Raw genomic sequence first — 21,561 nt, forward strand, 5'->3', positions numbered from 1 at the left:
AACCCACACCAAACAAGAATGACAAACACATTTCGGGAGAACATCCGCACCGTAACACAAAATAAAATGGCCTACTCAGTGGCCTAGTGGACCTACTCAGTGGCCTAGTGGTTAGAGTGTCCGCCCTGAGATCGGTAGGTTGTGAGTTCAAACCCCGGCCGAGTCATACCAAAGACTATAAAAATGGGACCCATTACCTCCCTGCTTGGCACTCAGCATCAAGGGTTGGAATTGGGGGTTAAATCACCAAAAATGATTCCCGGGTGCGGCACCGCTGCTGCCCACTGCTCCCCTCACCTCCCAGGGGGTGAACAAGGAGATGGGTCAAATGCAGAGGACAAATTTCGCCACACCTAGTGTGTGTGTGACTATCATTGGTACTTTAACTTTTAACTTTATAAACACAACAGAATAAATACCCAGAACCCCTTGCAGCACTAACTCTTCCAGGACGCTACAATATACACCCCCGCTACCCCCTAACCTACCCCTAAGAGTTGGACAATATCGGAATATCGGCAAAAAAAGCCATTATCGGACATCTCTATTTCACACAAATAAAAAAGGGCAAAAACAAATCGGGTGTCCCTTTTTCCAAGGAGTTGGCAACCCTACCTAACGTGGACCCCGACTTAAAGGGGAACATTATCATCAGACCTATGTAAGCGTCAATATATACCTTGATGTTGCAGAAAAAAAAGACCATATATTTTTTTAACCGATTCCCGAACTCTAAATGGGTGAATTTTGGCGAATTAAACGCCTTTCTAATATTCGCTCTCGGAGCGATGACGTCACAATGTGACGTCGCATCGAGAAGCAATCCGCCATTTTCTCAAACACTGAGTCAAATCAGCTCTGTTATTTTCCGTTTTTTTCGACTGTTTTCCGTACCTTGGAGACATCATGCCTCGTCGGTGTGTTGTCGGAGGGTGTAACAACACGAACAGGGACGGATTCAAGTTGCACCAGTGGCCCAAAGATGCGAAAGTGGCAAGAAGTTGGACGTTTGTTCCGCACACTTTACCGACGAAAGCTATGCTACGACAGAGATGGCAAGAATGTGTGGCTATCCTGCGACACTCAAAGCAGATGCATTTCCAACGATAAAGTCAAAGAAATCTGCCGCCAGACCCCCATTGAATCTGCCGGAGTGTGTGAGCAATTCAGGGACAAAGGTACCTCGGTAGCACGGCAAGCAATGGCGGCAGTTTGTTCCCGCAGACGAGCGAGCTAAACCCCCCTGGATGTCTTGGCTCACACCGTCCCGAAGATGATCAAGAGAAGAATATCGACCCTAGCTGCCCTGGCCTGCTGACATGAGGGTATGTCTACAGAATATATTAATTGATGAAAATTGGGCTGTCTGCACTCTCAAAGTGCATGTTGTTGCCAAATGTATTTCATATGCTGTAAACCTAGTTCATAGTTGTTAGTTTCCTTTAATGCCAAACAAACACATACCAATCGTTGGTTAGAAGGCGATCGCCGAATTCGTCCTCGCTTTCTTCCGTGTCGCTGGCTGTCGTGTCGTTTTCGTCGGTTTCGCTTGCATACGGTTCAAACCGATATGGCTCAATAGCTTCAGTTTCTTCTTCAATTTCGTTTTCGCTACCTGCCTCCACACTACAACCATCCGTTTCAATACATGCGTAATCTGTTGAATCGCTTAAGCTGCTGAAATCCGAGTCTGAATCCGAGCTAATGTCGCTATAGCTTGCTGTTCTTTCCGCCATGTTTGTTTGTGTTGGCTTCACTATGTGAAGTCACAGGAAAATGGACGGGTGGTTAAAATCAGGCACTTTGAAGCTTTTTTTAGGGATATTGCGTGATGGGTAAACATTTTTAAAAAAACTTCGAAAAATATAATAAGCCACTGGGAACTGATTTTTAATGGTTTTAACAATTCTGAAATTGTGATAATGTTCCCCTTTAAACACGTTGAAAAACGTATTCGGGTGTTACCATCAGAGGTGGGTAGAGTAGCCAGAAATTGTACTCAAGTAAGAGTACTGTTACTTTAGAGATGTATTACTCAAGTAAAAGTAAGGAGTAGTCACCCAAATATTTACTTGAGTAAAAGTAAAAAGTATGTTGTGAAAAAACTACTCAAGTACTGAGTAACTGATGAGTAACATACACACACATATCATATATATATATATATATATATATATATATATACAGTATATAATTTATATTTATTTATTTTGCCGTTTTTGTTTACATGTTAAAGGTGTTTTAATGAATATACATGCATGTTTAACACATATAGATTCCTTTCTTTCATGTTGACAAGAATATAAGTTGGTGTATTACCTGATTCTGATGACTTGCATTGATTGCAATCAGACAGTGGTGCTGATAGCGTCCACGTTTTCAAATGGAGGAGAAAAAAGTTCCTCCTTTCTGTCTAATACCACATGAAAGTGGTTGGTTTTTGGCATCTTATTTGTCCAGCTTCCATATTCGTTTTTATACACTTTACAAGAAATACATTGGCGGCAAACTCCGTAGCTTGCTAGCTTGTTTGCGCTGGCTTTCGGAGACTTTTGTTTTGAAAGCGCAGGCGCGATGGAGCGGCACTTTTAATGTGAAGACATGAACTGTGCAGTCAGTCTTTAGGCTTTTGACGGGATGTACGGTTGAAATAAAAAAGGGTCTTTTTCCCTTCACACTTTTGATTGATTGATTGAAACTTTTATTAGTAGATTGCACAGTACAGTATAAATTCCGTACAATTGACCACTAAATGGTAACACCCCAATAAGTTTTTCAACTTGTTTAAGTCAGGTCATGTGACCGCCTGGCTCTGTTTGATTGGTCCAACGTCACCAGTGACTGCATCTGATTGGTGGAACGGAGTGAACGTCACCAGTGACTGTATATTTGTTGAAACGCAGGCACTATGACAGACCAAAACAAACAAAGCGTGCATTAACAGATCGAAAAAAATTAGTAGCGAGTAGCGAGCTGAATGTAGATAAAAGTAGCGGAGTAAAAGTAGCGTTTCTTCTCTATAAATATACTCAAGTAAAAGTAAAAGTATGTTGCATTAAAACTACTCTTAGAAGTACAATTTATCCCAAAAGTTACTCAAGTACCGTATTTTCCGCACTATAAGCCGCACCTAAAAACCACAAATTTTCACAAAAGCTGACAGTGCGGCTTATAACCCGGTGCGCCTTATATATGGATTAATATAAATATTTATTTTCATAAAGTTTCGGTCTCGCAACTACGGTAAACAGCCGCCATCTTTTTTCCCCGTAGAAGAGGAAGCGCTTCTTCTTCTATGGTAAGCAACTGCCAAGGTAAGCACCCGCCCCCGTAGAAGAGGAAGCGCTTTTTCTTCTACGGTAAGCAACCACCCGCCCCCGTAGAAGAAGAAGCGCGCGGGTATTACGTTTCATTTCCTTTGTGTGTTCCATGTTGATATACGACTCCATGCGCGCCCACATCACAGATGGTGTCAAAAAACAAGTGAAGCACACAAATACAACACTCGCCGTCATTCCGGGTGGATTAACCAAAGAACTCCAACCGCTCGATATTGGTGTCAACAGGGCATTTAAAGCACGACTGCGAACGGCGTGGGAACAATGGATGACCGAAGACGAACACACCTTCACTAAGACAGGGAGACAGCGCCGGACGACATACGCCAACATCTGCCAGTGGATCGTAAATGCCTGGGCGGATATTTCGGTCACAACTGTGGTCCAAGCTTTCCGGAAGGCAATGACTTCGACGAGACGGAGCCGGCCATTTTGGATCCCGTATTCGCCCAACTTTTTAATTCGGACACCGAAGGAGAAGAATTCGAGGTATTTATGAATGAAGAATAACTTCAGAAAGTGAGCGTTATGTTTATTTTGTGTGTTGTGACATTAACGTTCGAGCAACATTAAGTTATTGATGTTATTGCTCTGCACTATTTTGAATTTTACTATGTTTGTGATTGCACATTTGCACATTACCGTACATTTTGGGAGTGAACAGAGTTGTTAGAACGCTGGTTTTTAATATATTATTAAAGTTTGACTGACCTATCTGACTGTTTTTTTGACATTCCCTTTAGCGCAGTTAGATGCGGCTTATAACACGGGGCGGCTTATAGGTGGACAAAGTTTTGAAATATGCCGTTCATTGAAGGCGCAGCTTATAACCCAGGGCGGCTTATGGTGCGGAAAATACGGTAGATGTAACGGAGTAAATGTAGCGCGTTACTACCCACCTCTGGTTACCATTTAGTGGTCAATTGTACGGAATATTCACTGTACTGTGCAATCTACTAATAAAAGTTTCAATCAATCAATCAATCAAACCTCCACCTGAGAGCTAGATTAGCATGTGATGAAGACCTCCATACTTACAATGGCAACATCTGCCTTCCTCTTCCTCGGCCTTGTTGTCTTTAAAGTGGCCGCCTCGGGATCAACAGACTTGGCTTCTGTCTCTTCCCTGGAATGGAAAAAAAAGAAAAGAAAATGAAACACCCACCAGGACCTCCAACGTGTCAACAAGCGTGAAATAAACTCGTGTGCTCAATAAACAAAAAAGTTATTTAGCTTAGCACGCATGTGCTAATACTAGCTCGCCAACTTTGGCCAATTCGAGTCTTGAAGCGAGTGTATCAACTCACCGACTTCCCAGCATTCTACCCAAAAGGCTGGGGGGGCAAACCTGTGAAGGAAGATGATATTTTAAGTCATTTTTGTTGGACTTTTTTTTTTTTACGGGGGACATGAAGTCACTCCCCACCCCCACAAAGCCTAGCTTCTCTTGCTAGCATTGCAAGTCGTCAAAAGTGCAGAAAAACAACACGAATGCGCAATAAACGGCGTTAAAAGACACAAAACACACCAAGCGACCCATTAAGGTTGGTTATTTTGCGTATTTATGCGGGGAAACCGCTTCATTTTCCCGGACTAACTCCGGACATCTGGCCCGGCTCATCATGGCCGACGCAGCAGCTGAGACTTTGTCGGCACTTTATCGCCATTTCCACGCTGACATCCATCCACAAGCCCTCAAAAGGGTGTAAAAGTCACTTTGAAAAGATTTATCCTCGGCACAAATGTTGACATTTGAACGTTTAGGCGCGTCTGCGTCGGATGTTAGCATGGTTAGCTCACCGTGCACTCGCCTGGAGACGCTGCTCGTCCAACGTTCCGTCTGTCTTTGCAATCGATCGATCGATGAATGAATGGGCCGAGAAGGGGATCGATACGTGAGTCGATCGAGTGCCAGCAGGGCCGTGCGCGGGCTCGATCAAGGGGGGGAAACAGATGACTGGCGCGTTAACCCCGGGGAGGAGGAGGTGATTTAACTTGGCGCTAAAACTTCTTCTTCTCCGCCTCTTTCGCGCGCGTCTTCGCCGTCCCCGCGCTCGTTAACCGGCCGCGCGTACACACACCACCCGCCGAAATGACCGCGAAAGCCGTCGGTGAGGAACACGTACAGGTGTGGAAACTTTGTCGCCTTATCGCCATTTAAGCCGGTAAAATGCGGGGAGGCGTGACGGCGGCATGACAGCTGCTGGGGGGGGCGGGGCCTCCGAAGGCGGAAGTGGCCGGGCACCGCGTGGCTAGTCTCTCGGATGTAAACAAAGGCAAAGAAGAAGCGCTTTTAACCGAAAATCGAACGTTCAACAACCACCGGTTCACACGAAATTGCTGATAAATCCGATTAGAAGATTTAAGGCCGCTCTCGGGGTGACCGCCATCATTATTTTAGCTAATAATGACCAAAACGTCGCTGCTTCCGCCCGGCGTCTATGCAATCACATGTCCTGGAGGCACTTCCGGATTTCGGATGGAGGGCAAGAGTGAGGCTATTGTTTAGAGCAGGCCTGGGCAATTCTTTGACTCGGGGGCCACATTTAGAGAAAAAAAATGTGTCTGGGGGCTTGACTGATTGATTGAGACTTTTATTAGTAGGTTGCACAGTGAAGTACATATTCCGTACAATTGACCACTAAATGGTAACACCCGAATAAGTTTTTCAACTTGTTTAAGTCGGGGTCCACTTAAATTGATTCATGATACAGATATATACTATCAGATATGTACTATCATCATAATACAGTCATCACACAAGATAATCACATTGAATTATTTACATTATTTATAATCCGGGGTGTGTGTGTGTGGGGGGGGGGGGGGGCTAGGTTTGGTTGTTATCATCAGTCATCAACAATTGAGAACACTATAGGGCCGGTATACTGTATCTATTTTTAGAAACACTAATACAAAACCTCACAATAATGTCTGATTGAATGCTAAAAACGTTATGACCAGGGGTCCCCAAACTTTTTGTAGTAAAACAATTTGGCTGGGGGCCGCACTATATATATATATATATATATATATGTGTGTGTGTAAATGTGTGTGTGTGTGTGTGTGTGTGTGTGTGTGTGTGTGTGTGTGTGTGTGTGTGTGTGTGTATATGCATATGTAAATGTGTATATATGTGTATATGTGTATATATATGTATATATGTACATATGTATATGTGTCTATATGTGTGTATATATATATATATCCCATCCATCCATTTCCTACCGCTTATTCCCTTTGGGGTCGCGGGGGGCGCTGGAGCCTATCTCAGCTAAAGTCGGGCGGGAGGCGGGGTACACCCTGGACAAGTCGCCACCTCATCGCAGGTATATATATATATATATATATATATATATATATATATATATATATATATATATATATATATATATATATATATATAATAGTATTCACATGTGAATAATGCTGTATAATAGACTGTATTTATGTTATTCACATGTGAATAATGCTGTATAATAGACTGTATTTATGTTATTCACATGTGAATAATGCTGTATAATAGACTGTATTTATGTTATTCACATGTGAATAATGCTGTTAATAGACTGAATTTATGTTATTCACATTTGAATAATGCTGTATAATAGACTGTATTTATGTTATTCACATGTGAATAATGCTGTATAATAGACTGTATTTATATTATTCACATGTGAATAATGCTGTTAATAGACTGTATTTATGTTATTCACATGTGAATAATGCTGTATAATAGACTGTATTTATGTTATTCACATGTGAATAATGATGTATAATAGACTGTATTTATGTTATTCACATGTGAATAATGCTGTTAATAGACTGTATTTATGTTATTCACAAGTGAATAATGCTGTATAATAGACTGTATTTATGTTATTCACATGTGAATAATGATGTATAATAGACTGTATTTATGTTATTCACATGTGAATAATGCTGTATAATAGACTGTATTTATGTTATTCACATGTGAATAATGCTGTATAATAGACTGTATTTATGTTATTCACATGTGAATAATGCTGTTAATAGACTGAATTTATATTATTCACATGCAAATAATGCTGTATAATAGACTGTATTTATGTTATTCACATGTGAATAATGATGTATAATAGACTGTATTTATGTTATTCACATGTGAATAATGCTGTATAATAGACTGTATTTATGTTATTCACATGTGAATAATGCTGTTAATAGACTGAATTTATATTATTCACATGCAAATAATACTGTATAATAGACTGTATTTATGTTATTCACATGTGAATAATGATGTATAATAGACTGTATTTATGTTATTCACATGTGAATAATGCTGTATAATAGACTGTATTTATGTTATTCACATGTGAATAATGCTGTTAATAGACTGTATTTATATTATTCACATGTGAACAATGCTGTTAATAGACTGAATTTATATTATTCACATGCAAATAATGCTGTATAATAGACTGTATTTATGTTATTCACATGTGAATAATGATGTATAATAGACTGTATTTATGTTATTCACATGTGAATAATGCTGTATAATAGACTGTATTTATGTTATTCACATGTGAATAATGCTGTATAATAGACTGTATTTATGTTATTCACATGTGAATAATGCTGTTAATAGACTGTATTTATATTATTCACATGCAAATAATGCTGTATAATAGACTGTATTTATACTATTCACATGTGAATAATGCTGTATAATAGACTGAATTTATATTATTCACATGCAAATAATGCTGTATAATAGACTGTATTTATGTTATTCACATGTGAATAATGCTGTATAATAGACTGTATTTATGTTCTTCACATGTGAATAATGCTGTTAATAGACTGTATTTATATTATTCACATGTGAATAATGCTGTATAATAGACTGTATTTATGTTATTCACATGTAAAAATACCTAAATGTTTATTGTCTATTGTGAGCCAACTGTGGTGCTGAATTTCCCCCAGGGATCAATAAAGTACTTTCTATTCTATTCTATTCTATTCTATTATATTCTAATGGTGGGAATTACTGTATTCTATTTGTTGTTGTGTTGTTATTGTAAACATTCATTACGGTGGTGTAATATCCCAAAACTTTGACAGTGACGTCACTATTTAGAATTTTTCCAAACAAGAACATTTTAACAGTAGAAAAAATACACAAAAATAAATTGTCTTTTTGGATATAAAATTATAAAATACAACTCAAATTTAAAAAAATAGCAGCAGGTTGCTAGCATGCTATCTGCTAGCATTGTTAACATTTTCGTTTGTTGGCATACTTCCTCGGCTAACTGTTGAGAACTTGCAGGGCTTCAGCACGTGAGCAAATGTTTATTAAATCAAAATGTATTTTCATGTTATTAACTGTACGCTAGCAGTTTGCTAGCATGCTATCTGTAGCATTGTCAGCATGTCTGTTTCATTGGCATACTTCCCAGGTTTGAATAGTTTAAAAGTAGCAAGGATTCAGCACTTTATTAAATGTATATTGAATCAAAAAATGTTCCCATGTTATCATACTGTATTCTAGCAGGTTGCTAGCATGCTAGTTGCTAGCATTGTTAGTGTTTCTTTTTCATTGGCATAATTCCCTGGATAATAGTTGAAAAGTAGCAGGACTTTAACAAATGTAAACTACATTAAATGAAAATATATTTTCATGTTGTCGACTGTATGCTAGCAGGTTGCTAGCATGCTATCTGTAGCATTGTTAGCATGTCTGTTTCATTGGCATACTTCCCAGGTTTGAATAGTTTAGAAGTAGCAAGGATTCAGCACTTTATTAAATGTATATTTTATCAAAATATGTTCCCATGTTATCATTCTGTATTGTAGCAGATTGCTAGCATGCTTGTTGTTAGCGTTTCCGTTTATTTGGCATACTTCCTCGGATAATAGTTGAAAAATAGCAAGGATTCAGCAATTTAACAAATGTAAACTGTATTAAATCAAAATATATTTTCATGTTATCGACTGTACGCTAGCAGGTTGCTAGCATGCTAGCTGTAGCATTGTTAGCATGTCTGTTTCATTGGCATACTTCCCAGGTTTGAATAGTTTCGAAGTAGCAAGGATTCAGCAATTTAACAAATGGAAACTATATTAAATCAAAATATGTTTTCATGTTATCGACTGTAGGTTGCTAGCATGCTAGCTGTTAACGTTTGCATTGACCATGAATTGATTAACGTGGACCCCGACTTAACCTCTTAAGGCCCAGGCTGTTTGTTTACATGCTTTTTTGTATTTCTCTCTGCCATTTGGGCTTATTGTACCCTAATTAGAATAAAAACTAAGAATAATCTTTTGATATGATGTACTCAGTCCATAAGTACACAAACGTGTACTTCATGTTTAGTGACATGCTAATTCTTATTTTTACACCTTTTTTTTCCAAATTCCATTGTATGTTATACTCTTCTGACCCCACCAGATGGCAGTATAAGTGTCCACATAAGCGGCCATAAGACCCCAATTCAGTAGTGTACACAATTTTGGAAATAAGAGCTAAAAGGTGCTGTCCACGCATGTGGCCACTAAGGCCTTTAGAGGATTTATTTAAACAAGTTGAAAAACTTTTTCGGGTGCTACCATTTAGTGGTCAATTTTACGGAATATGTACTTCACTGTGCAACCTACTAATAAAAGTTTCAATCAATCAATCAAACCAAAAAATTACAGAAAAGCCACAATATCATTCAATGATCTTTAAAAAATGTAAAAATATCAGGTTATTTCAATGAAATCTCTAACAGCGGTGGGCTTGTTCGTCACATGACCAATCAATAAAGGCCGGTGGGATTTGGACACTTTTGTGCGTGGACTTTTGGACCGTCACGTGACATCAGCAAGACAAACACCATGAAATGGCAGGCGCTTTTTGGACGTCTGAAAGGTGTCGTTATTGGAATGATTCATGTCCAAGCTTTGCCAGGTAAGACAAGAAGTAGTTGTCGCTGCTTTGTTGACGTTGTCACGTGACCTCTTTCTTCCCTGAATCGTGTCTTCCAGGCTCTCCCCTGGCTCGCATGAAGATGTCCCAAATCATTGACGAAGCCTGCAAGGAGGCGACCATCTACCGCGACGCAGGACTTGTAAGTTCTTCGAAGAAACCAGAGCCTTCCACAAAATCGCTGCTTGTCTGCTGTCCTCCCAGGACGCGGTGATCCTGGAGAACATGCACGACCTTCCCTACACCTTGTCTCCGGGCCCGGAGGTGTGCGCCTGCATGACGTCGGTGTGCGCCGCGGTGAGGAACATCTGCCCGGCCATGCCTCTCGGAGTCCAGGTCCTATCTTCCGCCAACCGGCAGGCGCTGGCGGTGGCCCTGGCTTCAGGTTCTCGCTCTCAGCATCTCCACGTGGAACCTTCTGGTAGCCTCTCATGGTTCCAGCTCCTCTGTCGCATCTTTAAGGTCTGGACTTCATCCGGGCCGAGGGCTTCGTCTTCTCCCACGTGGCGGACGAGGGCTTCGTCGACGCTTGCGCGGGAGAGCTGTTGCGGTACCGCAAGATGATTGGAGCGGAGCATGTGCAGATCTTCACTGACATCAAGAAGAAACACAGGTGAGGTCTTTGTAGCGCAAGACCAGGAAGCAAGGGGGACAATTTCCTCCTAAGAGCCAGCGTCCACTACAGTGGACATTAGTTTTTGGTCTATTTTCTTTCTCAAGGTTGAAGTTAGTGGAAATTCATGTTTTGCATACCAGGGCTATTTTTCTGCAATCGTTTGAATTTTGAGAAAGAAAATAGACCAAAAACAAATGTCCACTACAGTGGACGTTAGTGTTTTTCATTTTGGTCTATTTTTCTGCAATCATTTGAATTTTGAGAAAGAAAATAGACCAAAAACAAATGTCCACTACAGTGGACGTTAGTGTTTTTCATTTTGGTCTATTTTCTTTTTTTGAATTTTGAGAAAGAAAATAGACCAAAAAGAAAAACACTAATGTCCACTGTAGTGGACATTTGTTTTTGGTCTATTTTCTTTCTCAGAGTCAAATTCATTGCAGAAAAATAGCCCTAGTATGCAAAACACTAATGTCCACTAGAGTGGACATTTGTTTTTGGTCTATTTTCTTTCTCAGAGTTAAAAATTACTGCAGAAAAATAGCATTAGTATGCAAAACACAAATGTCCACCAGAGTGGACATTTGTGTTTGGTCTGTTTTCTTTCTCAGAGTTAAAATTATTGCAGAAAAATAGCCCTAGTATGCAACACACTAATGTCCACTACAGTGGACATTTGCTTTTGGTCTATTTTCTTTCTCTGAGTTAAAAATTACTGCAGAAAAATAGCATTAGTATGCAAAACACAAATGTCCACCAGAGTGGACATTTGTGTTTGGTCTGTTTTCTTTCTCAGAGTTAAAATTATTGCAGAAAAATAGCCCTAGTATGCAAAACACTAATGTCCACTACAGTGGACATTTGTTTTTGGTCTGTTGTTTTTCTCAGAGTTACAATTATTGCAAAAAAATAGCCCTAGTATGCAAAACGTGACTGTCCACTACAGTGGACATTTGTTTTTGGTCTGTTCTCTTTCTCAGAGTTAAAATGATTGCAGAAAAATAGCTCCAGTACGCAAACCGCGAATGTCCACTACAGTGGACATTAGTTTTTGGTCTATTTTCTTTCTCAAGGTTGAAGTTAGTGGAGATTCATGTTGTGCATACCAGGGCTATTTTTCTGCAATAATTTGAACTTTGAGAAAGAAAATAGACCTAAATGAAAAACACCAACGTCCACTGTAGTGGACATTTGTTTTTGGTCTATTTTCTTTGTCAGAGTTAAAATGATAGCAGAAAAAAAGCCAGAGTATGCAAAACACAACATTTGATTTTGGTGTATTTTCTTTCTCAGACTTGAAATGATTGCAGAAAAATAGCCCTAATATGCAAAGCACTGCTGTCCACCACAGTGGACATTTGTTTTTGGTCTTTTCTATTTCTCAGACTTGAAATTATTTCAGAAAAATAGCCCTATTATGCAAAACACAAATGTCCACTAGAGTGGACATTTGTTTTTCTTCTGTTCTCTTTTTCAGACTTGAAATTTATAGACTGGTTTGAATGTAACTTAGATAATGGGTTTCACTATGTAAAGCGCTTTGAGTCATTAGAGAAAAGCGCTATATAAATATAATTCACTTCACTTCAGAAAAATAGCCCTCGTATGCAAAACACTAATGTCCACTACAGTGGACATTTGTTTTTGGTCTATTTTCTTTCTCAGAGTTAAAAATGACTGCAGAAAAATAGCCCTAGTATGCAAAACACAAATGTCCAATAGAGTGGATATTTGTTTTTGGCCTGTTTTTTTTCTCAGAATTGAATATATTGCAGAAAAATAGCCCTAGTATGCAAAACACTAATGTCCACCAGAGTGGACATTTGTGTTTGGTCTGTTTTCTTTCTCAGAGTTCAAATAATTGCAGAAAAATAGCCCTAGTATGCAAAACACTAATGTCCATGTCAGTGGACATTTGTTTGTTGGTCTTATTGTCTTTCTCAGAGTTAAAACGATTGCAGAAAAATAGCCTAAGTATGCAAATGCCCGAGTAACACAAATGGCATTGGTCTATTTTATTCCTCAAATTTGAAATTATTGCATAAAAATAGCCCTAGTATGCAAAACATGAATGTGCACTCTGGTGGACATTTGTTTTTGGTTTATTTCCTTTGATAGCTACAAATGTTAAAATTATTGCAGAAAAATAGCCTGATTATGCAAAACACAAATGTCCACTACATTTGTTTTTGGTCTATTTTCTTTCTCAGAGTCAAAATTATTGCTGAAAAATAACACTAGTATGCAACACACTAATGTCCACTACTGTGGACATTTGTTTTTGGTCTATTTTCTCTGTCAGAGTCAAAATTATTGAAGAAAAATAGCCCGTGTATGCAAAACACTAATGTCCACTAGAGTGGACATTTGTTTTTGGTTTATTTTCTTTCTCAGAGTCAAAATTATTGCAGAAAAATAGCCTGAGTATGCCAAACGCAAATGTCCACTAGAGTGGACCTTTGTTATTTGGTCAGAGTTAAAATTATTGCAGAAAAATAGCTCTAGCAAGTTTTTGGTCTATTTTCTTTGTCGGAGTTCAAAAATTATTGCAGAAAAATAGCCCGATTTTGCAAAACACTAATGTCCACTGTAGTGGATATTTGTTTTTGGTCTAATTTCTTTTGTCAGTTAAAATGATTGCAGGAAAATAACCCTAGTATGCAGACCGCTAATGTTTGCAGAAAAATAGCCCTAGTATGCAAAACACTAATGTCCACTGTAGTGGACATTTGTTTTTTGTTTATTTCTTCTATCAGAGGTACAAATATAAAAATTATTGCAGAAAAAAATCCAGAGTATGCAAAACACAAATGTTTGCATGCATTTGTTTTTGGTCTATTTCCTTTGTCAGTTAAACTTTTAGCAGACAAATAACCTTAGTATGCAAAACACTAGTGTCCACTACAGTGGACATTTGTTTTTGGTCTATTTTCTTTGTCAGTTAATCTTTTAGCAGACAAATAACCTTAGTATGCAAAACACTAGTGTCCACTACAGTGGACATTTGTTTTTGGTCTATTTTCATTGTCACTAGAGTGGACATTTGTTTTTGGTCTGTTTTCTTTCTTAGAGTTAAAATTATTGCAGAAAAAAGCCCTAGAATGCAAAAAACAAATGTCCACTGCAGTGGACATTTGTTTTTGGTCAGTTCTCTTTCCCATATTTGATATTATTGCCCGAAAAATAGCCCTAGTATGTAAAACACAAATGTCCACTAGACTGGACATTTGTTTCTGGTCTATTTTATTTTTTGGAGTTAAAATTTTTGCAGAAAAATAGCAAGCAAAGCGTATATGTCCACTGTCGTGGACATTTGTGTTTGGTTTTTCTTTGTTGGAGTTAAAAATACTGCAGGAAAATAGCCCAAGTATGCAAAACATAACATGTGTTTTTGGTCTATTTTCTTTGTCAGACTTAAAATTACTGCACAAAAATAGCCCAAGTATGCAAAACCTAACATGTGTTTTTGGTCGATTTTCTTTGTCAGACTTAAAATTACTGCAGAAAAATAGCCCTACTATGCAAAACACTAATGTCCACTAGAGTGGATATTTGTTTTTTGGTCTGTTTTCTTTCTTAGAGTTAAAATTATTGCAGGAAAAATAGCCCTTGTATGCAAAACACTAATGTCCACTACAGTGGACATTTGTTTTTGGTCTATTTTTTGTCAGAATTAAAATCATTGCAGGAAAATAGCCCTAGTATGCAAAATAGTGGACATTTGTTTTTTGGTCTATTTTCTTTTTCAAGGTTAAAATAATTGCAGAAAAATAGCCCTAGTATGCAAAACACTAATGTCCACTAGAGTGGACATTTGTTTTTTGGTCTGTTTTCTTTCTTAGAGTTAAAATAATTGCAGAAAAAAGCCCTACTATGCAAAACACCAATGTCCACTGTAGTGGACATTTGTTTTTTTGGTCTATTTTCTTTTTCAAGGTTAAAATAATTGCAGAAAAATAGCCCAGTATGCAAAACACTAATGTCCAATAGAGTGGACATTTGTTTTTTGGTCCGTTTTCTTTCTTAGAGTTAAAATAATTGTAGAAAAAAGCCCTACTATGCAAAACACTAATGTCCACTAGAATGGACATTTGTTTTTTGGTCTATTTTCTTTTTTAGGGTTAAAATAATTGCAGAAAAATAGCCCTAGTATGCAAAACACTAATGTCCACAGAGTGGACATTTGTTTTTTGGTCTGTTTTCTTTCTTAGAGTTAAAATAATTGCAGAAAAAAGCCCTACAATGCAAAACACTAATGCCCACTGTAGTGGACATTTGTTTTTTGGTCTATTTTCTTTTTCAGGGTTAAAATAATTGGAGAAAAATAGCCCTAGTATGCAATACACTAATGTCCACTAGAGTGGACATTTGTTTTTTGGTCTGTTTTCTTTCTTAGAGTTAAAATAATTGCAGAAAAAAGCCCTACTATGGAAAACACCAATGTCCACTGTAGTGGACATTTGTTTTTTTTGGTCTATTTTCTTTTTTAAGGTTAAAATAGTTGCAGAAAAATAGCCCTCGTATGCAAAACACTAATGTCCACTAGAGTGGACATTTGTTTTTTGGTCTGTTTTCTTTCTTAGAGTGAAAATAATTGCAGAAAAAAGCCCTACTATGCAAAAAATAAATGTTCACTGTAGTGGACATTTGTTTTTTGGTCTATTTTCTTTTTCAAGGTTGAAATGATTGCAGAAAAATAGCCCTCGTATGCAAAACACTAATGTCCACTAGAGTGGACACTTGTTTTTTGGTCTGTTTTCTTTCTTAGAGTTAAAATAATTGCAGAAAAAAGCCCTACTGTGTAAAACACTAATGTCCACTGTAGTGGACATTTGTTTTTTGGTCTATTTTCTTTTTCAGGGTTAAAATAATTGCAGAAAAATAGCCCTTGTATGCAAAACACTAATGTCCACTAGAGTGGACATTTGTTTTTTGGTCTGTTTTCTTTCTTAGAGTTAAAATAATTGCAGAAAAAAAGCCCTACTATGCAAAACACTAATGTCCACTGTAGTGGACATTTGTTTTTTGGTCTATTTTCTTTTTCAGGGTTGAGTTACAAAGTTAGTTTAAAAACAGTCATGTTATGCATATTACAAATGTCCACTGCAGTGGACGCTGGCTCCCAGGCGTACCAGCGTCCATTACAGTGGACATTTGTTTTTTTTAGTCTATTTCTTTTGTCAGAGTTACACAATTTGTGTAAAAAAAAAAATATGGCCTGTCATGCAGAACACAAATGTCCACTGCAGTGGACTTTCTGTGGCCAGTGGACCAAGCAGGGTCCATCCTGCAGCCGTCCCAGTACTTAAGTCCAGGTCGTGTCCTCCTTGTCTTCCCGCCCGTGCAGTTCTCACGCGCTGACCTCGGACGTGAGCACCCTGGAGACGGCTCGAGCGGCGGAGTTCTTCCTCTCAGACGGACTCGTCATCACCGGCGCGTCCACGGGACAGGAGGCGGACCTCCAGGAGCTACGAGGTAGGTCTGTGCCTGGGAGGTGAGTCTCTTCACTTCCAGGCTGAATGTAGACATGATGCCCCGCCTACTTTTGGCCACTAATGCAGTCAGGGCTTATGCCAAATGTTCTATGGTTATCATCACCCTTTCACAATGACTGCAAACAACTAGTTTACTTCATGTTTACAAGTAAATGAAGCGAAGAGAATTATTTTGATTTTAATAATAATATAAAAAATATGTATTTTAGGGTGATAAATTCATCAATTTATTTAAACATTCATTTTGCATAATGTATTTTATTTTATCCAATTATGATTATTTTTTTTAATGATTGTATTAATAAGGTTTTTTAAATTAAGTCTAACATTATTTTTCACAATTACATTTGCAAAATCAATCAATTTATTTTATACTTATGTGTACTTTATGATAGTATTTGTGTGTACTTTATGATAGTATTTGTGTGTACTTTATGATGGTATTTGTGTGTACTTTATGAGAGTACTTACGTGTACTTTATTGTTTTATTTATGTGTACTTTCTGAGAGTACCTATGTGTATTTTATGGTAGTACATGTGTGTACTTGATGGTAGTACTTGTGTGTACTTTATGATAGTGCTTATGTGTACTTTATGGTAGTAGTTGTGTGTACTTTATGGTAGTATTTGTGTGTATTTTATGGTAGTATTTGTGTGTTTTTTATGGTAGTAGTTGTGTGTACTTTATGATAGTACTTATGTGTACTTTATGGTAGTACATATGCATACTTTATGGTAGTATTTGTGTGTACTTTATGATATAATTTGTGTGTACTTTATGGTAGTACTTGTGTGTTATTTATGGTAGTACATGTGTGTACTTGATAATAGTACTTGTGTGTACTTTATGGTAGTATTTGTGTGTTCTTTCTGGTAGTACTTGTGTGTACTTGATGGTAATGGTAGTACTTGTGTGTACTTAATGGTAGTACTTGTGTGTACTTGATGGTAGTACTTGTGTGTACTTCATGGTAGTACTTGTGTGTAATTTATGATAGCATTTGTGTGTACTTTATGGTAGTACTTGATGGTAGTACGTGTGTGTACTTGATGGTAGTACTTGTGTGTAGTTTATGGTAGTACTTATGTGTACTTAATTGTAGTACTTGTGTGTACTTGATGATAGTACTTGTGTGTACTTGATGGTAGTACTTGTGTGTACTTTATGGTAGTATCTGTGTGTACTTTATGGTAGTATCTGTGTGTACTTTATGGTAGTATTTGTGGGTATGTGATGGTAGTGTGTACTTGATAGTACTTATGTGTACTTGATGGTAGTATCTGTGTGTACTTTATGATAGTAGTTGTGTGTACTTTATGGTAGTACTTGTGTGTACTTGATGGTAGTACTTGTGTGTACTTGATGGTAGTATTAGTGTGTACTTTATGATAGTACTTGTGTGTACTTTATGGTAGTATTAGTGTGTACTTTATGGTTGTGTGTACTTTATGGTAGTATTTGTGTGTATGTTATGGTAGTGTGTACTTGATAGTACTTAAGTGTACTTGATGGTAGTACTTGTGTGTACTTGATGGTAGTACTTGTGTGTAGTTTATGGTAGTACTTATGTGTACTTAATGTTAGTACTTGTGTGTACTTTATGGTAGTATCTGTGTGTACTTTATGGTAATATTTGGGTGTATGTGATGGTAGTGTGTACTTGATAGTACTTATGTGTACTTGATGGTAGTATCTGTGTGTACTTTATGATTGTATTTGTGTGTACTTTATGGTAGTACTTGTGTGTACTTGATGGTAGTGTGTACTTGATGGTAGTACTAGTGTGTACTTGATGGTAGTACTTGTGTGTACTTGATGGTAGTATTAGTGTGTACTTTATGATAGTACTTGTGTGTACTTTATGGTAGTATTAGTGTGTATTTGATGGTAGTGTGTACTTGATAGTACTTATGTATACTTGATGGTAGTATTTGTGTGTACTTTATGATAGTATTTGTGTGTTCTTTATGGTAGTATTAGTGTGTACTTGATGGTAGTACTTGTGTGTACTTGATGGCAGTATTAGTGTGTACTTTATGGTAGTACTAGTGTGTATTTTATGGTAGTGTGTACTTGATGGTAGTACTTGTGTGTACTTGATGGTAGTACATGTGTGTACTTGATGGTAGTACATGTGTGTACTTGATGGTACTACATGTGTGTACTTGATGGTAGTGTGTACTTGATGGTAGTGTGAAGTTATGGTAGTACATGTGTGTACTTGATGGCAGTGTGTACTTGATGGTAGTACATGTGTGTACTTGATGGTAGTGTGTACTTGATGGTAGTGTGTACTTGATGGTAGTACATGTGTGTACTTGATGGTAGTGTGTACTTGATGGTAGTGTGTACTTGATGGTAGTACATGTGTGTACTTGATGGTAGTACATGTGTGTACTTGATGGTAGTGTGTACTTGATGGTAGTGTGTACTTGATGGTAGTACATGTGTGTACTTGATGGTAGTGTGTACTTGATGGTAGTGTGTACTTGATGGTAGTACATGTGTGTACTTGATGGTATTACATGTGTGTAGTTATGGTAGTACATGTGTGTACTTGATGGTAGTACATGTGTGTACTTGATGGTAGTACATGTGTGTAGTTGATGGTAGTACATGTGTGTACTTGATGGTAGTACGTGTGTGTACTTGTGTGCACAGAGGTGTGTGAGCGGGTGAGCGTGCCCGTGCTGGTGGGTTCGGGCGTGACGTACGACAACATGGATGGTTTCCTCGGCGCCAGCGGCCTCATCGTGGGCTCCCACTTCAAAGATGGCGGCGTGTGGGGCGGCGGCGTGGACGGCGAGCGCGTGAGGAGGTTCATGACCAAGCTGCGAGGCCTGCGAGCCGACAAAGACGCTTCTCCACCGTGTTGAGTGAGCAAAAGTGTATTGTAGATGAGATAAATAATTGCAGATGAGATAAATAGACACAAATAGAAAACATTATTTACACCAGCAAACAGGAAGTAAGTCAAATGTGGAACTTATTTTGAAGGCACATCCACGTCACTTCCTGTCTAAGTTCCCCTCTGTGTGTGTACTTTATCATAATGATACTTGTGAGTCATAGTATTTGTGTGTACTTCATCATGATGATATTTGTGTGTACTTTATCATCATAGTATTTGTGTGTACTTTATCATCATTGTATTTGTGTGTACTTTATGATTATATTTGTGTGTACTTTGTCATGATGACAATTGTGTGTACTTTATCATTATCAATTATAGTATTTGTGTGTACTTTATCATGATGATACTTGTGTGTACTTTATCATCATTGTATTTGTGTGTACTTTATCATTATATTTGTGTGTACTTTGTCATGATGACGATTGTGTGTACTTTATCATTATCAATTATGGTATTTGTGTGTACTTTATCATGATGAAGTTTGTGTGTACTTTATTATGATAGTACTTGTGTGTACATTGTGTAGTATTTGTGTGTACTTTATTATGATAGTACTTGTACGTACTTTATGATAGTAATTGTGTGTACTTTATGTAGTATGTGTGTGTACTTTATTATGACAGTACTTGTGTGTAATTTATGTTAGTATTTGTGTGTACTTTATGGTCGTACTTGTGTGTACTTTATGATAGTATATGTGTTTACTTTATGACAGTATTTGTGAGTACTTTATGGTAGTATTTGTGTGTACTTTATTATGATATTTGTGTGTACTTTATTATGATATTTGTGTGTGCTTTATGATAGTATATGTGTGTACTTTATGATAGTACTTGTGTGTACTTTATCATGAGATTTGTGTGAACTTTATGATAGTATTTGTGTGTACTTTATTATGATAGTACTTGTGTGTACTTTATCATGAGATTTGTGTGAACTTTATGATAGTATTTGTGTGTACTTTATTATGATAGTACTTGTGTGTACTTTATGGTAGTATTTGTGTGTACTTTATCATGATATTTGTGTGTACTTTATGATAGTATTTGTGTGTGCATTATGATAGTACTTGTGTGTACTTCATGGTAGTACTTGTGTGGACTTTGCCATAGTACTTTTGTGTACTTTATTATGATAGTACTTGTATGTACTTTATGATAGTAATTGTGTGTACTTTATGATAGTATTTGTGTGTACTTTATGGTAGTACTTGTGTGTACTTTATCATGATATTTGTGTGTACTTTATGATAGTATTTGTGTGTACTTTATGATAAAACTTGTGTGTACTTTATCATGATATTTGTGTGTACTTTATGATAGTATTTGTGTGTACTTTATGATAGTACTTGTGTGTACTTTATCGTGATATTTGTGTGTACTTTATTATAGTATTTGTGTGTACTTTATGTAGTGTTTGTGTGTACTTTTTTATGATAGTACTTGTGTTTTCTTTATGGTAGTATTTGTGTGTACTTTATGATAGTATTTGTGTGTACTTTATGCAAGTAGTTGTGTGTAATTTTTGGAAGTACTTGTGTGTACTTGATGGTAGTACTTGTGTGTAGTTTATCGTAGTACTAATGTGTAATTAATGGTAGTAATTGTGTGTAATTTATGATAGTATTTGTGTGTAATTTATGGTAGCACTTAGGTGTACTTAATGGTAGTGTGTACTTGATGGTAGTACTTGTGTACTTGATGGTAGTACTTGTGTATACTTGATGGTAGTACTTGTGTATACTTGATAGTAGTACTTGTGTGTACTTGATGGTAGTACTAATTTGTACTTACTGTTACTAATTGTGTGTACTTTATGGTAGTACTTGTCTGTACTTGATGGTAGTACTTGTGTGTACTTTATGGTAGTATTTGTGTGTACTTTATGGTAGAATTTGAGTGTACTTTATCATATTTCTGTGTACTTTATGATAGTACGTACTTTATTGTGATAGTATTTGTGTGTACTTTATAGTAGCATTTGTGTGTACTTTATTATGATAGTACATACTTGTGTGTACTTTATTATGATAGTACTTGTGTGTACTTTATGGTAGTACTAATGTGTACTTACTGGTACTAATTGTGTGTACTTTATGGTAGTACTTGTCTGTACATTATGGTAGTACTTGTGTGTACTTTATGGTAGTATTTGTGTGTACTTTATGGTAGTATTTGTGTGTACTTTATGGTAGAATTTGAGTGTACTTTATCATATTTGTGTGTACTT

The 21,561-nt window shown here is 37.2% G+C and overlaps 2 protein-coding genes across 3 annotated transcripts in view; one reads left to right on the forward strand and one right to left on the reverse strand.

The window, feature by feature from the left end:
* The window catches only part of ccne1 (cyclin E1), a 29,695-nt gene extending 24,208 nt beyond the window's left edge, over window positions 1–5,487 (reverse strand). Inside the window, exons 1-3 of one of the 2 annotated variants that reach the window (XM_061963469.2) lie at window positions 5,150–5,487; window positions 4,646–4,686; window positions 4,377–4,464 (exon numbers count right to left, since the gene is read on the reverse strand). In XM_061963469.2, the coding sequence (XP_061819453.2) occupies window positions 4,377–4,464; window positions 4,646–4,659 (102 nt within the window). In that variant the 5' untranslated portion in view covers window positions 4,660–4,686; window positions 5,150–5,487. Of the gene's footprint in view, window positions 1–4,376; window positions 4,465–4,645; window positions 4,687–5,138 lie in introns of both variants that reach the window. The other variant, XM_061963468.2, reaches the window with a different exon arrangement.
* Window positions 5,488–10,182: 4,695 nt separating this feature from the next.
* On the forward strand, window positions 10,183–19,604 carry LOC133608261 (uncharacterized protein F13E9.13, mitochondrial). The gene is made up of 6 exons (XM_061963470.2): window positions 10,183–10,287; window positions 10,365–10,447; window positions 10,510–10,690; window positions 10,768–10,918; window positions 16,269–16,396; window positions 19,080–19,604. The coding sequence occupies exons 1-6, from the start codon at window positions 10,215–10,217 to the stop codon at window positions 19,292–19,294; spliced, it is 831 nt and encodes a 276-aa protein (XP_061819454.2). The 5' UTR covers window positions 10,183–10,214; the 3' UTR covers window positions 19,295–19,604.
* The last annotated feature ends 1,957 nt before the right edge of the window (window positions 19,605–21,561 follow it).

This window comes from Nerophis lumbriciformis, linkage group LG06 (genome assembly GCF_033978685.3).
Source record: "Nerophis lumbriciformis linkage group LG06, RoL_Nlum_v2.1, whole genome shotgun sequence".
Lineage (NCBI taxonomy): Eukaryota > Metazoa > Chordata > Actinopteri > Syngnathiformes > Syngnathidae > Nerophis > Nerophis lumbriciformis.

Bases quoted from the DNA above. Each gene is read 5' to 3' on its own strand.
- LOC133608261 (XM_061963470.2), top strand. From the start codon at position 10,215: ATGAAATGGCAGGCGCTTTTTGGACGTCTGAAAGGTGTCGTTATTGGA. The intron at 10,691-10,767 runs GTTCTCGCTCTC...CGCATCTTTAAG, and splicing joins GGCGGTGGCCCTGGCTTCAG to GTCTGGACTTCATCCGGGCC. The intron at 16,397-19,079 runs GTAGGTCTGTGC...TTGTGTGCACAG, and splicing joins GGACCTCCAGGAGCTACGAG to AGGTGTGTGAGCGGGTGAGC.